The sequence below is a fragment of the Fukomys damarensis genome, unplaced genomic scaffold (assembly GCF_012274545.1).
Source record: "Fukomys damarensis isolate Sample0158 unplaced genomic scaffold, DMR_v1.0_HiC HiC_scaffold_5, whole genome shotgun sequence".
In the NCBI taxonomy this organism is placed as follows: domain Eukaryota; kingdom Metazoa; phylum Chordata; class Mammalia; order Rodentia; family Bathyergidae; genus Fukomys; species Fukomys damarensis.
This window is the reverse complement of record NW_022900917.1, coordinates 26,921,859-26,937,952: the sequence shown is the minus strand read 5'-3', so window position 1 is coordinate 26,937,952 and position 16,094 is coordinate 26,921,859. Positions and strand designations below refer to the sequence as shown.

Here is a 16,094-nt window from a genome sequence, read left to right as displayed (position 1 = left end):
TTTTTTTTTTTTTTGTGCCGGGGATGGAATTCAGATCCTCATGCTTGTGAGGCAGGCATGGTGCCACTGAGCTAAATCTCCGGCCCTGGTAGTCATTTTTTATTGTGCTTTTGATAATCTTTTATAAATATAAAAAATTGAGTATTTTCCCTTCATGTTATATAGAAGTGAGCATTGTTCTGTAAACTGTTCCATATCATGCTTTTGTTTTTCTTCTTACTTAGCAATTTATCTCAGAAGTCTTTCCATATTAATATGTGGAAATTCCCTTTTTCATTTTTTGAAAGCTACAGTGTATTCCATTATGTGGAAAGTAGGTATAACTATTTCCCTCTTGATGAATGTTTTGTTACATCCGACTATGTATGTAATTTTGTGATGGAAAAATATGTTAGCATTTTTTTCTAGAATTATAAAATAAGAAAATCTGGAGGTATCTAATTTAACTCCTTTATTTTGGAGTCCATATTTCAGGAACTAACTGATAAAAAAGGACAAATGGAAAAATTATTCAAGATTCATTTGTAATTTCAGTGGTACTTAGAAGTACGAAAGCATTTCTATTTTAGATTATAAAAATACATGTTATGAGATAGAATAATAAAAGCAAACAGGATCAATTTCCATCAGAAGAAGCAATGACATTTTTTCTTTCATTTATTTAAAAAATTCATAGGACTGATGAAGGCACAAAAATGAACAGTTTGGAAAAGATTAGGAATATTGGTAATTTTAGGATATTTTAAATTGCTTCAAGATTTCCATCATTATAAGGCAATTACATATAGTTACCTTACCTTAAATATCCTATTTATTCTAAATATTGGATTATATCCAAGGAAGAGGTAGAAAACATCAAATGGTATGACTGATGCCACGTCCAACTGTTAGGAGAACACATTAATAATTATGTCATGGTTACATCCTTCTGGAGGACATTGAAAGATTTATATCAAATGAATGTAAAAGTTGGTCAATCACAATGAATTGTTTGCTGTTAAATATGCATGGTGCCATTGAAGATGTGCTAGCACCGTGAAAATAAGAACATTGTTTCAAAGCCTGCTTTCAAAATATTTCATTTCCACCTTCACGCATCTGATTTCTCCTCAGGCACTACATTTACTGAGGTTTTTGTGGAGCTATCATAGACACTTCAGTGATTACATGGTTGCTATTGTTGAAACACATATTAATAATATTTTAAACATGAGACTCTGGAACTAAAAATCAGGACCATTTTTGATTATGTTTGAAACTAATGCATGATCATTGATGTGCTTTTTTTTTATATTCCAACCAATTCTACAGTGTTCAGAGTAGAGTAAACTGGTGTGGCTGAACTGCATTATTCAGTATTTCCTACTGATGTCTAATGTGGACCATGTTGCTACCAATTAACTGTTGTGTAAGCATCAGACAAGGTGGGCTAAGAGAGAGGAAGAGAAAGAAATCCCTTCTGTTTTCTATTAATCAGCCACTCTGATGGAGAAAGGTATTGAGAGTACTGCGCAACTACAACTAAACACATGGATTTTTAAAATGTGTCATGAACTTAAGGCTTTTCACACCCTGGTAATTCTGAAGTAACAACATCATATTTGCATGTTTTCTGATCACAGCAGAAAGAAATTCTTTTATAAAACATAATTATTTATTTTCAGTAAATTTTATGTGGTCTTGAGCAATAGGGTACATTAAACAAATTTAAGCTATTTTAAGACAATTAAGAGCAGTTAGAAGCATATTTTAAGGCCATACATATGAATGACAGTCGAGGTAATTGTGTATCAATTTCAAATCCAACTGCTATTGAATGAAAATGAAACTTGTTGTCTGAGTTAACCAGATTAGCTATTATAAAATACTAAAAGCATTGGTTTAGAAATTGCATCATATCATGGAACCTCATTCTTTTATCCTACAGATATCTCTAGAGATACCGGTGTTTATTTCTCGTTCAACTTTTACCTTTTATTAGTACATATTTGCAGTACTTAATGATTACGTTCCTTATGGGGAGTTGGTACATTCACAGATCACATCTCAGTGCTTTTTTCATCCCTCTTCTCCTCCCTCCATCTTTTCATTCCCTTCCCTTTTGTAAAAAGATCTATCTTCTTATTTCCTATTATCTTTTATTTTGCTCTTTATATCTTTGGGATTCTCATATAACAAAAACTATGAAATATTTGTAACAACAAGAGTTGAGTCTGAGAGTTGATAGGTTCTCGTTCAAATCAGTTCTAGTTCATCACAATGTTCTTTTCTTTTCGTACTTTCTATCCAGTTGCTCAACTTTCCACTTGACTTCTCTATGCAGATAGTCAATAGTCATTTTTAATGTTAATCCATTGGCCTGTTTTTGTGTAGATAGAGTAATATTTATTTTTTTATTGAATTGTAGAAAATTGTATTGACTAGTAATTAACATCAAATGCCACACAAGACACTTTATAAAGCATGTTGGGGTTGAAATAGCAGTAAGAAATTACTTTTGTTCACTAGAAGTTAGTCTCATAGTACAATAACCAAGTACAAAAATTATTATCATGAAATGCCATAAGACAGCAGGATGTACTAAAGATATTCAAAAGGGGTGACCACAAGTAATGTTAAAATTTTACAGTAATAAGTACCAATTAAAAATATAAATTAGTTTGTAGATGGGGAGGGGAGGAGGGGGTGAAGGGAGGGCAGGGACAAGGGGAAAAAATGAGAACCAAGACCTGTCATGTAAAGGTACAAGATCCCAACAATGAATGGAACTGTACTGTATCCCTAAAATGTACCAATAAACAAAATTAAAGCTGAAAAAAATTAATTTTACCCTTATTCAAATTCAAATAAATACTGTAGTAAGAGTTTGGAAAGTGGTTTGTAGATTTTACAAATAATATGTATCGAAGGGAGGGCAAGGACAAGGGGAAAAAGTGAGAACCAAGACCTGTCATGTAAAGGTACAAGATCCTTATAATGAATGCAAGTATACTGAATACCTAGAATGTACCAATAAACTCAATAAAAAGAAAAACAAAACAAAAACAAATAATATTTATTCTCTGTGACATTTATAAAGTGTTGTAGATCATCTATGAATACATCTGATATGTGATGATGCATTACAAAGAAAATTAGTTGGACATAAAGATCAATTAAATGGAATTTTAATCACTGAAGATTGCTAACATAGAAAATTTGGAAGCTAAGCCCAGATTTGTGTTTTTTATAATAAAATTTGAGATGCCTAATTTTTCCTTAAGGTGGGAGGATAGAATTCACACATACAGACTGAGTAACTTTGAAAAACTCCCAGTCACTGCTTATTTCTCAGAGGTAAGAGGACAAATAAAAAGTAAGGAAATATTTTGTAAGTTATCAGAATAACAAAATATAAAATATATTGTTATGTGAGGAAATGCAGATGCTATTTATTGATTTGGTACCAGGGATCGAACTCAGGATCTTGCGCTTGTGAGGCAGGGGTGGTGGCACTGAGCTAAATCCCTGGCCTGATACTATGCTGTGCTATTTAAATAACTGCTTCCATTTTTTGTTTTGTTTACATGAACAAAAAAGAAATGAAATTAGAAACAACTTTGCAGACTTTTACACTATCATGCTACAAGAAGAAGAAAATAGAATTCTGTAGACAGGACAAAAAGCACACCCGATATTTCTTTAATATTGACCTTTAAATCAGAATTTAAATGTGGGCACTAACTTAATCTGCTTAATAATGACCATGCATTGAACTACCCTTTTGTAAAAACTTCATGTCTCCCATTGTTCCATAAAACCTCATCTTTATGAACTTTTGTTACAAAAGATGATTTATTTATAGAAATGAGACTTAAAATGATAATAGATTACTTGAAAAGTTTCAAAATTACTTGGAAGTCACCCACTTGAAATTTTGTAGAATTCCTGTAGTGTCTCTTCAGCTCATTTGAATCCACCTGAAATATATTTATACTTCAGTTAACTTCAACCAATTTTGTTATTTTTTTCACTTCTTATTCTTACATTTATAGCTAGCTGTTTCTTTCTTCAGGACCCTCTCAATCCCAGCCTATAAATATATTCTGAACATTTTGAAACAGAATAGCTCCCTTGCCCCATTGTCGGTCAGTTGAACTGAGATTCTCAAGACAGTCATGTACATTGCTTCACTCCCAGTCCTTCCTCAGACTTATCCTTAAGCCCTGGCAAGTTTTGACACCTTGGCTTCTTTCCACTTCTTTCATCACATCAAGACCAACAGTGCCAAGCCCAGCAATAACCTGCTAATCATAACGTTCAGGGAGTCCTTTCTGGTACTCAGCATTTTGTACGGCCCTCATCAAACTCTGAAAGAATACACATATGTCTTTTACAATCAGTTTGTTTAAAATCAGTCTACGTGATCAAAAGGTAATCTATTTGAAGACAGGGCAGCTAAAACAACTGTACCTACTTGGTGCCTGGCATACACCAAAGAGTCCAATAAATGATGATTGAGGGGTGAAGGAACAGGAAAGAAGAGATGAGTGAAGGTTTTTGAAACATATGACATTTTTGGGAGCAACTTTGTCCTTCAATCTATCAGTAATGCCACTCTTCACTCACTTTACTTCTTAGGTTCCAACTTTTGGGTATCCTTCTAGGACTCTTGGGTGAGCCATTGAAAAGTTGACATGCTCCATGATTTCACTTCCTTCTCTTTCCTCTTTATACTGACTTTCTGAGAAATCACAAACCACTTTTGTCATTTCAAAGACCATTATATATGTTGAGTTTGCTGAATGTCTACCTCCACCTATAACACTTTCTTGCTGTTTGTGCACAGCCTGGATTAATCATCATTCTGTGTTTCCTTCGAGCCTAACATGAAACTACTCCTGCTATTGTGAATCCTGTAAACATTCTCATCAACACTGGTTAGTGATCCTACACTACTCTCTGTTTTGTAGCTCCCTTCAACCACCAACCCAGTTTTACAGATTCTTCTTCCTAAAATTTTGTGTTCATTTTCTCCTGTTGGCAATGCTCTACCTGTCTTAACTCTTGCTCTACTCTACCCATTTTACAATGATAGGCAGATGCTTTCTCTAAATCAGACTATTGAACAATCTTCAGTTATGTCAAATCCTAGGGCTCTACATGATTTTAAGAAAGAAGTAGCTTTCATGGTAGGCAAGGCTTTGCTTTCTGAGTCTCAGGTGCCTCCGGCAGCCTTCAACACCCTCTCTATTGAGCAGCTCCTCAACTGCATCAGAGGTTCTTACTTCAACACCATGCTGTTCCCAGAGCTCAGAGCATGTTTCTTTTTTGCAGGGGGAAGAGGATGCAGACAACTCTGTCCTCTCTGTCAAGACTTGGATGGAGAGCCTTTTCTTTCACATGGTTTACTCTGAGCCTCGTAGCACCCTGGGATTACCTTTGTCTTGATTTGCAGCATAGAATTCCACCATTTTCCTTTCATTTGTCTTTCCTTCATACCTGAGCTATGAGAGATACCTATCTTTGACCTGTTTCTCACTTCTGAATGTCTAGAACAGAGCCTGGATTCAATAAATGTATTATATGTAATGGAAGAGTGGAGAAGGATTAATAGTAACATTGATATTTGACTTACAAGTTAAGGTTAATTTTAGACTTACATTCATATGTTTCAGTTATTATGTAAGAAGAATAGTTTTGTATATTCTTAGCTAGTTGATAGAAGTGTTGGAAAGTGGACATGTAGAAACAGCATTGTCTAACAATCATCCATCCATGCTGTTCAAGTTCATAAGTTTTAAGATACTGCTGGGTAACGTGAAAGACTGGCTAGTCAACTCCTCAATTCCTACTTCCTCTCCTTCCTTTTTTGTCAATAATTTTTCCCCACCTCTGCACACCAAATTTTACACAAATACATTGGAAAACATAGAAGATGTCCTTATTTAATGATTTGCACTGTGGAATGAAGTGGTTTACTAAGTTATAGGTGCACACAAGTAGGTTTAAGTTGCTAGCCTTGTAAATCATTTTCTGAGCTTGAGTAAAGTTGATCAGCTCTCTTTGAACTTATGTGGGCTAGAGAGATGCAGTTTGAGCATTAAGTTGTTCAGTTAAAATACTAAATCCTCCCTTCATCCAGGAAGAATGTTTTAAGCACATTTATCCCCTTGCTTTCAGAGTTGTTCTATAATTGAATAAATGTACATGCGACTAAAAACTTGTTAGATTAAGAGAAAGTGCCATCTCGTGATTTCAAAATCCCTTTTCTTTAGAGCACTAAATACATTTGGCGTCTTTAGCCTAGGAGGATCAGTGTGCTTACCGGTAACAATTAGGTACTTATTTTAAAAATGTCACCATACTTAATTCTCTCTCTGTCTTTTAAGCCTCCTCACTGTGCAGGCAGCATTTGTTCAGGGTAGCCTTACTTTAGGCAGGATATGCTAATTGCACTGAAACCCTTTTCAACAGTTTTTAAAGAAGCTCTATTCAGATGTCAGTATATTTACTTATAATCCTCTTCGGCTGACAAACAACTCTGTAACTCTACATGGAACAGATAGGAAAAGTATCAAAAAGAATACCATATGAAACAACCATAACACAGACCAAGCAATTATGTAGGAAAAGAAAATCCTTGAATCAGTATTATCATTCATTAATTCCTACATACATATCCTGGGTTTATGAGTTCCCAGGTTGGACAGGAAAATGAATAAGTATGTCCTTTCTTCCAAGAGAAGTAATTCCAAGGGAATTGCTACCAAGTAAGAAAGAGAGCTACATATATAAATAGGAGACAAAAGAGAAAAGTTTGTGGACATCCATTCAATTCATTTCTGAGCATCTTCTACATGGCTACCATGCACGGCCTCATGAAATCAAACTAGATTCATAAGGTAGCTATTTTCCGTTGGTGTGTGAAAAGGAAATGTAGAGTGAAACAGTAAGTTTAGTGTTTTCAAACAATGCTGTTAATACATTTAAGAAGTGAAATGTGACCATAATGTTTTTCTGCAGTATGATAATTAGCTTAGTATTTATTTAACAAAATTGAGAGACACTAATATGAGTAAAGCATGTAGGATACAGAGAAAGGAGTGGTTAATTTTTGCAGGCCAGTTTATAAACAGTTCTTGTGAGGATAAGTGCTGAAAGCAGCGGACTATCACAGGAGGCTTAATAATTGGCATTGTCACTAGCTGGTGTTGAAAGTTTCCAGGGATCCTTGCCGTTGATGGGTATAGCTGTGGTGGGGAGTGGAGATGTCTCATATGTAAATAGTTCCCACTGCCATTTCCAATTTGATTTCTACCATGTATAAGGGAAATTACACACAACAGAAATTTTTGTTGGTTTTATGTTCAAAATTCTGATCTCCGTGTACCACCACTTTCAGAGGTAAGATACTATAAATAAATGTGGAAAAATTTGTGAACCTCCCTAATTCCTTCTCTTGAGGCTGTTAGCACCTCTTGTATTTCTATTTTCTAATTGTAGTATTGTGTAAAATAATGAAATATATAAAGTGGTAGTATACTTACTTGGCAATTGTAGGTATTTAATAAATGTTTGCTGAACATTAAATGAGTAATTTGATGGTGTCCACTGAGGATAACATAGATACTGTACTGGGAACTTTAGGTTGGAGAGTCAGTGTGCTCAGTCTTTGTACCAAAATGTAATCAAGTTTCACAGGCTGAAACCACCTACTCTAAATTAAAGAAACCATTAAACATTTTCTGAACAAATAAACCAATTAGCTCCTGCTCTATTTTTGTAGCTTGAGATAATGCATTTTAAATAAAGCCCATTGAATGTGTTTTTATTGGTTATTGTTTTTTTTTTTTTTGGTTTTAACACTCCATTGTGTGTAAAGGCCTCTTAGAAAATTGAAAACAAAAGTCTCCCTTTACTGATTTTGTCATTTTCCATTTGTCAAACATTGATTTTCTCCCCCTTTGTACATCTAATGGAGGTTGAAATTAGTACTCTTTTTCTGGTGTTGTTTACTTCTTGTTTGTGCACCCTCACGATCATTTATCAAGCTGCCAGCCAGCTCTGGGGAGAGTGCTGGTGAGTTAACTAAAGCGCCAGTCTGCGCAAGGAGAATTTTGAGTAGATTTTTGCCATAACTTTGGCTCTTGGCTTTAGGATTTCTTTCAAAGAAAGGTTTTGAATGTAGGGAATGCAACGCCCAAAATAAAATTTAAAAAAATGATTTAAACTATTCCTTTCACCTTTTTTTTTGGATGATGTAAAATCTACAGATTCAAAGGAAAATATACAGAAAGTAAAGGAATCTCCAGCTCTTCTCCAAAAATACATATGAGCCCAAGTTGTGATATACTTAGTCCATTGGTTCTTCCTCATGTGACACCAGAAGCCATTGCTGTGACTTGTGAGTTAGGAGGTCAGCAGAGGATGTCAGAAAAAAAAAAAAAAAGGAGCAATCTGGAGGTTAACTAGGGAAGGGACAATCAAGTAGATGCTACATGATTTAGATATGTGCTTGCAAAAACATTTTTGTTTCTCTGTTAGATTAACTGGGTTAACTATGAAATTCCAACATGGAGAATAAATCCAGTAGAAGATACATTCTCTTATGAGTATGAATGCTAATTTCTGAAATAGGCCGGAAATGCACTGCACTTGACTATGAGAAATGGGTTGTGATGAATCTGGAAAGCCATTAAAGAAAAGAAGATAGACCAGCAGATGTGATATTCATTAAAAAATAGAACAACTGTGATGATTGTCTGCTTGCCTGTGATTTACACATGTTGGCAAGGTGCACGCCTTCCTCTCTGTGGCTTGGCTCTCTCGATAGAGATACTGAGAGCTCATCACTTGCTCAGCCCTGTCCTGCACTTTCAGTCCCTTACAGTACTCTCCCATAGCATGATGCACAATGGTGGAAGTCTTCTGCACTGCCTAACAGGAGTGGTGGAAATATGGATAGTGTGGATGAAAAATGTGAATTTTAACTGTAATTAAGTAAAGTTTAAATTTGCAGGGACACCTATGCCTAGTGGCCACTATATTGTGCAGCACAGTGAATTTACACTGATTGAAAGGATCATAGTAGCTCGACTTCTTACCATAGATTTTTCCAAAGTGTCTACATCTCAGACCTTTTGCTTGACTCCTGTAGAACATACTTACACTGTGTGCAGTGTTGACTATGTAATGATACAAGATGTAGCTTGTGTGTTAAACAAATTATAATTTAGTGTTTGTTCACAACATTGGCTTGTTTCCTTAGAAAATTGAATGGGCTGTAATGAATGAAATAATACTGTACTATTTTTAAAAAACGCTGAAATGCTGACAGGCTGTAAAGTGATAGGAAACAAGGGTTTCACTAACTGATGACTGGGGGAATATATTAAGTGACCTTTTTTGGTGTTGATAATTTATACATTTTAAAGACATTACAGAGGTGAAATATGTGCATAGTTTTGACATTTCAGGCTTGGAACAAGTCTTGTATCTTGAAGTATTAACAAATTTTAAAACTTGCTGACTTGAACTAGCTTGATTTTGGAGGCAAGGCTTGGGTTTGAATCCTGCCTCTGCTGCTTTCTAGCTTTGTGCCTTGAGCAAGTCATCTACTGCCTCCAAACAGAAAGTTTATCCATCTCTAAATGGGGTTAGTAGCATCTTTTTCATACTGTCATTGAAAAGACTGAGACTTTATGTATAAAACAGTGAGAAAAACAGTGTTTGGTGACATTTCATGCTCACTAGGCACCAGGTGCAGCTTTAGACAGGAGACACACATCAGTTTGTTTAACTGTGCTGTTAACTTCATCGAGGTGCTTTTATATCCACCTCTTAAGACGAGGAAACTAAGGCACACAGAGATGTGTTTTCTTCAGCATATAGTGAGCAATCAATGGTTGATTTGTTGTTATTTTACCATAATTATAAATCTTTCTACTGGAGGTTTCCTATCATTGATGATCTATTTATGCAGTGGCTGTTAAACATTAAATTAAAAATGATGTTCACATATTATTTGTTGTACAAATAGTTATTATTCATTTGTCAATATCTTTTCCCAGTTCCCACTCACTATTATTTCTCCTCCTCTTATGAACTTGAGCCTGGGCTGGATTAGTAGCATATCACAAAGGTAGATGATATCACATGCGATGTCTGCAACAAGCCAGTAGTGTGTGTTGTCTGGTGTTTGATATGGAAAGACCACACGCAGGGGTATCAGCCAGCAGTTCCAGTTATAGGCAATGGTGACAAGCAAGAGCCACAGGAGATAGAGTCGATCTAGAAAAACAGCAGCTAGAGTTATCCAAATGGCATGGAACAAATATGAAAAGAAGTCTCTGGCTTAGTAAAGTCAAGTTGAGACACTATCCTTTGGATATAAGCAACTTATAATAAGGGACTCTAGTAAACATTCATTACAAATCTGCCGCAAGAGTTGAAGGCATTGTGCCATTAAAGGATAGAAAACAATCTTATCATTGCTGCACAAGTGGACAGTTTCCTTCCTGTCTCTTGGCCACACTGAATTTGTCCCAATGGGTAACAACCATTTTGATTCAAATGGAGACCCAAGAAAATTCTGGGAGACCTTGCTGAGGCCTCTCTGCAGCATCAGACAGGTCTCTGGCTTTTCAGGATGCAGGCTTGAGGACAGAGGGAAAAAGGCCACATCTTCCCAGATGATGTCCAGTGTTGAGTGGGAAGAGCAGAGAGCCAGCCCACTAGAGTCCACGTAGGCATACTGCCTACCTTTGCTGAGGCCCTGGGAGGGAATTTGTTTGATTTAAATAGTTAACAGCATGAAACCATGGAAGAAGATGGACACTTTCTAATGATTCTGTTTTTCCTTGTTAGTATGGATATTAATCAGTGCTTTGGGGCCTTCTTTCTAAAGGTAATTAGGGATAGGACCAGCCCTAGGCTTCCTTTGACAAATAGGCAGAGATATTTTCTCTCTCATCTTTACCAGAGAGGAGAATTAATCCTTTGCAGATCATATAGTTTAAATTCCACTTTCTTGACAGATTCAGAAAATGGGGTAGGGAAACCAAAATCTACCTGTAACTTCAAATCACAAGGGTTTTTGGTGAAAGCCAACCCTCCCAATGGGAAACCCTTTGCTGATACCTGTGTGTGAATCTATGCTTCTTGGAAGTCTCATTCTCTTCATGTATTTTGTCAAAGGCAATGTCTGGAATCTCCACTGCAATATGCCGCAGTAGTGCTCTTTTTTAAGATTAGAATTGCTTTCTTGTGTTGATGGTACAGTTATGGGCTTTGCTTTAAAGGATAAAAAAGAGGGCACAGTTAAAATAGGTTAAGTTAATGTACATTAGCTTAGTGAGCAAAAAGCTTAGATTTAAACCCTGCAGAAAATTGGAGAATAGATGGTCTTTATCTCAACCTGATAAAGGCTATCTATGAAAAACCTACAGCCAACATCATACTAAATGGTCAAAAACTGAAAAACTTCACACTAAAATCAGGAACAAGACGAGGATGTCCACTATTACCACTCCTGTTCAATATAGTTTTAGAACATTAGCCAAGGCAATTAGACAAGAGAAAGAAGTAAAGGAATAAAGATACAAAATGAAGAAATCAAATTGTTATTATTTGCAGATGACATGATACTCTGTATAGAAAACCCCAAGAACTTCACCAAAAGTCTTCTAGACTTAACAAAATTCAGCAATGCAGCTGGATACAAGGTCAACACACAAAAATCAAAAGTCTTCTTGTACACGATAACAGAATCACTGAATGAGAAATTAGGGAAACAATCCCCTTCACAATAGTATCAAAAAAAGAAAGTATCTAGGAATCAATCTAAAAAAAGAAGCAAAATACTGCTACATTGAGAATTACAGCACTCTGAAAAAAGAGATTGAAGAGGATATAAGAAAACGGAAAGAAATTCCCTGTTTCTGTGTAGGAAGAACCAATATTGTGAAAATGGCCATACTTCCAAAACTGCTTTACAGATTCAATGCAATTCCAAATGAAATCTGAACTGTCTATTTCACAGAACTAGAGAAAACAATCCAAAAATTCATTTGGAACTAGAATAGACCCAGAATAGAAAAAGCAATTCTAGGCAACAATGGCAAGGTAGGGGATATCACAATACTGAATTTGAAACTTTACTACATAGTCACTGTGATAAAAACAGCATGGTACCAGCACAGAAATGGACCTGAAGATCAGTGGAATAGATTAGAAGATGCAGAAACAACTCCAGACGTACTCAGCTACCACATCTTTGACAAAGGAGCCAATCATCCTCACTGAAGGAAAAATAGCCTCTTTAATAAATGGTGTTGGAAAAACCGGATTTCAACTTGCCAAAGATAAAAACTAGGCCCCTTTCTTTTACCATGCACTAAACTAAAACCCAGGTGGATTAAAGATGTAAATATTAAAACAGAAACACTAAACTTGCTGGAAGATAAGCTAGGTAGACACTTGAAGACACTGGCATAGAAAAAGACTTTATGAACAAATCCTCAGCAGCATGGGAATTAGCACAAAAAATCAACAACTGGGATTTCATCTTTTTAAAGTGCTCCTGCAGTACAAGAGAAACCATTAACAGAACTAAATATTTTTTCCAACTGTTCCTCAAACAAAGGTCTACTATCTAAACTATATAAAGAACTAAAAAAAAAAAAATCAGACCTCCCAATATAAAGATACAATTCAAAAATGGGCAGCTGAAATAGACATTTCTCAGATAAAGAAGTAAAAGCAGCAAATAAACACACAAAAAAATGTTCAACATCACTGGTCATTTGAGAGATGCAGATGAAACAATACTGAGATTGCACCTCACCCCACAAAGAATGGCTGCTATCATAATGTATAATTGATATTGTGAAATAGGAAGAAAAGGTCTAAAGGAGCAGGGGAAGAAGGAGGGGTAAGGAAAGGTAAGAAGGAAAAGAAAAATATGAGAAAAGCAAAAAAAAAAAAAAAGGAAACAAAGTTTTTGGAAATAGGGAAGGGTGGCATGGGAAAAGGGAGAGCGGGGGAATGGGGAAAAATAAGAACCAAGATACATCATGTAAAGGTGCAAGATCCCAATGATGAATGTAACTGAATTGTATACCTAAAATGTGCCAATAAACTTAATGGAAAACAAATCTGGAAAAAAAGCTTAGGTTTGATGGAGGTATAATATTTGAAAATCTTTCCCTTCTCAATATGGGCAAATGTTTAAAATAGTGATATTTATTTCACTGTATGTACATCAGAACATTATGTTGTGCACCTTAAATATATATAGTGACATGCATAATAATATTGAAAGCACTGGAATTTGAGAAATACACAAGTTTAAAACTCATTAACAAGGTGTACAGAACAAATGCCATGCAACTTTATGCTCTACTTAATTGTTCTTATTAGTTTTCATAAATACATTTCTGTAATTATTATAAAGGTTTATAGTCATCCCTCCCCTTATGTAATTGCCTAATTGCTTTGTTGGATACTCAGGTAGTATTCTTGTATACCATGTATATTATAGGTATTCTTAATTATTACCTATATTAAAACTTGTTATAGTTTTTGTGGATGGTCCATATATGTAGCTTGGGCCTGAAGAATCCAGGCCTTCTGGAGAAGTTGTCTGAAATGCTAGAAAGATAACAGCATTCTCTAGTAGTAACTAACTGTATCCTCTTTTATTAGGATAATTCCTAGGTTTGGTTCACACAACTTTTTTGCTGGATCAAGCCCTGAGTGCTCCCCTCCCCACGATCTTATTAATGCATCCTGTCTTACCTCCCTTAACTGTCACCCTTGTCACTTTCACCTTTTTGGATCACTCTCAAAATAAGCAGTTTATACCTAATCATTGTCTGAAGGTCTATTCTGGGGAACCTATTGGAGGCTGATCAGACTTCTAATCACCTGTCCAAGGGTAAGACTGCAGGATAATAAAAGACAAGACAAGATCTTAAGGCATAAATGAAGGGCCCACAATGTGAAAGCTCTTATCAGGCTAAGACACTGTCTCCTGGAGCTTGCCATTATTTATTTAACATACAACTTCTTGAAGGGGTAAGTGGCAGTGTAGGGAACAGTGACGTGGACAGCACTGATGTGAGCAGGGTTCTAGTAATAAGAAAACAAGACAATCTAGTAGGAATAGACCATTGATTCATGGGAAATTTGTTTTTTCCCATAGATTAATTTCTGCCTTCATAGAAGTTTTGTGTATGAGCCACACTGCCCTTAGCTGAACTATTATCTTGTCATCCAAGACTTCATGGCATCACAGTTCATTGAGACCTCTGCTGTGACCAATGGTGTGGGGAGCTGTTCCCTTCCCACACACAAACTGCTGGCTCTTCAGGTAATTGTGGGCCAATAGGAAGATTCAGACTTACTATGAAAAGCCATTTTATGAATTTGTAGCTCACTCAGGATGGCCCATCAGGGACCCAAACTGAATAATTTGCAAAATACATGTCCCCTCACAGCTCCCCTTTTCCAAGTTTTTTGTGGGAACAATGCTTACCAGTACGTGGGCTGTCTTCAGGTGAGGATATTTCTCCCTCTATCAACTTTGTCTTGTATAGAGCTGTTCTCTGTCGCATGTTTTTCACCAGGTTGTGAAGATGGGCATCAGCATACTCATTTATAACAGGGACTACAAGTGGGCTAAAGGAGGGAAAAGAACAGATAGAGATGGGCCTATGAGTAGATACCTATAATGATGGGGATAGATTATTTTTCACCTTCCTTATATAATCAATATTAATAATTTCAGATTAAAATATTAAAATTTAATGGAAAAGGTTAGAGTAGATATAGACTTGTCACTGAAAAATGATTATTCTTGACATACTGGATCATGATGGCTGTGGTTCTTGTTAGGGAATTGATCATGATATTTTGTGATGCCGCTATCACAGGCTGATTTTCCTGGTGCTTCTTGGCTCTTAAAATTACCTCATGCTCTTATCTTTAGTTTCTCTCTCCCCAAGGCCACAGCGGTCCAGAGAAGTTAAAACCTGCTTCTGCAGGACTGAACCCATAAAAGGAAACCTGGCCTGTGATAGGTTAAAAGTAGCCCACTCCTCATAAATAAACAATAGCCCAGACCTTCCTTTCTTTGTTCTTCTCTCTCTTTCTTCTTCTTCCTCCTCTCTTTCTGCTCTCTCTCTGCTCTTTCTGTCTGCTCTCTCTCTCTACTCCCACTCCTTGAATAAAATCTCCAGTTGGACTTCTCAGTGTGTGTGGCCTAGTTGTTGAGCATCGCTGTTCCCTTTCAGTGGTGTCAGAAGTGGGATCCGGGATTGCCAGGTCCACAGGTTGGAATACCTGGGGATCCTAAATCCGGATACCAAGACACTCCAACTCAGCCCCCACCTGACGTCCGCCACCACCTTCATTGGCACCGTTCTTGCAACCAACACCGATCCACCTATTTTCAGGCCTGCACCAGATATTGGGTAAATTCCCCCATTCTGAGACATCTTTTGGGTAATGGAAGGTCCAGGGTCCCAGGGTCCCAGACCTCCATGAGGACATCCACCTCTGGATGTGACTGGCCTGGCACCTGGCCTTCCATCTTCCACTGCAAACCACTGGGTTTGCTAAGTTGAGTCCGGGACTCAACTGGGCCTCCTTTGCCCCTGCTCGGGATGCCTTGAGGGAGTAGAGAGGCTTTCCACTTTAAACTCCCTTCCTGCACAAGAGACATCTTTGCAGGAAGCTTGAGTTCCACCTTCTAGACCGGGTCTAGAAAAGGGGGTCTCATCAGAACTCTAAGAGATATCTGGACTTCTGATAACCTTCTGTCCTGGTGGTCATGGGCTCTGTTTCTTCTGTACCAATAGACTCTCCTTTGGGATGCTTACTCAGGAATTTGAATGACCTTGACCTAAAATCCAAGTGGCTAATTTGTTTATCCACTCAAATTTAGCCCCAATATCAATTAGACTATCAAAATGTCTAGCTGCCTAATGGCTTCCTTGAAGCAGGTCTAATTCAAGACCTATATTACTTTTGTGAGCATCAAGGAAAATGGTCAGAGATTCCTTATGTCCAGGGTTTTTCTTATCTTAGCAACCAGCCCTCTCTTTGTTCCA

At 36.7% G+C, this 16,094-nt stretch overlaps 1 protein-coding gene across 1 annotated transcript in view; it reads right to left on the bottom strand.

Moving 5' to 3' along the window:
* Window positions 1-15,479, bottom strand: part of Cngb3 (cyclic nucleotide gated channel subunit beta 3) — a 79,277-nt gene extending 63,798 nt beyond the window's left edge. The window contains 6 exon segments of the mRNA XM_010606455.1: window positions 798-884; window positions 3,909-3,959; window positions 10,064-10,272; window positions 11,122-11,274; window positions 14,519-14,661; window positions 15,373-15,479. Of these exon segments, the coding sequence (XP_010604757.1) occupies window positions 798-884; window positions 3,909-3,959; window positions 10,064-10,272; window positions 11,122-11,274; window positions 14,519-14,661; window positions 15,373-15,479 (750 nt within the window).
* Window positions 15,480-16,094: the final 615 nt, after the last annotated feature.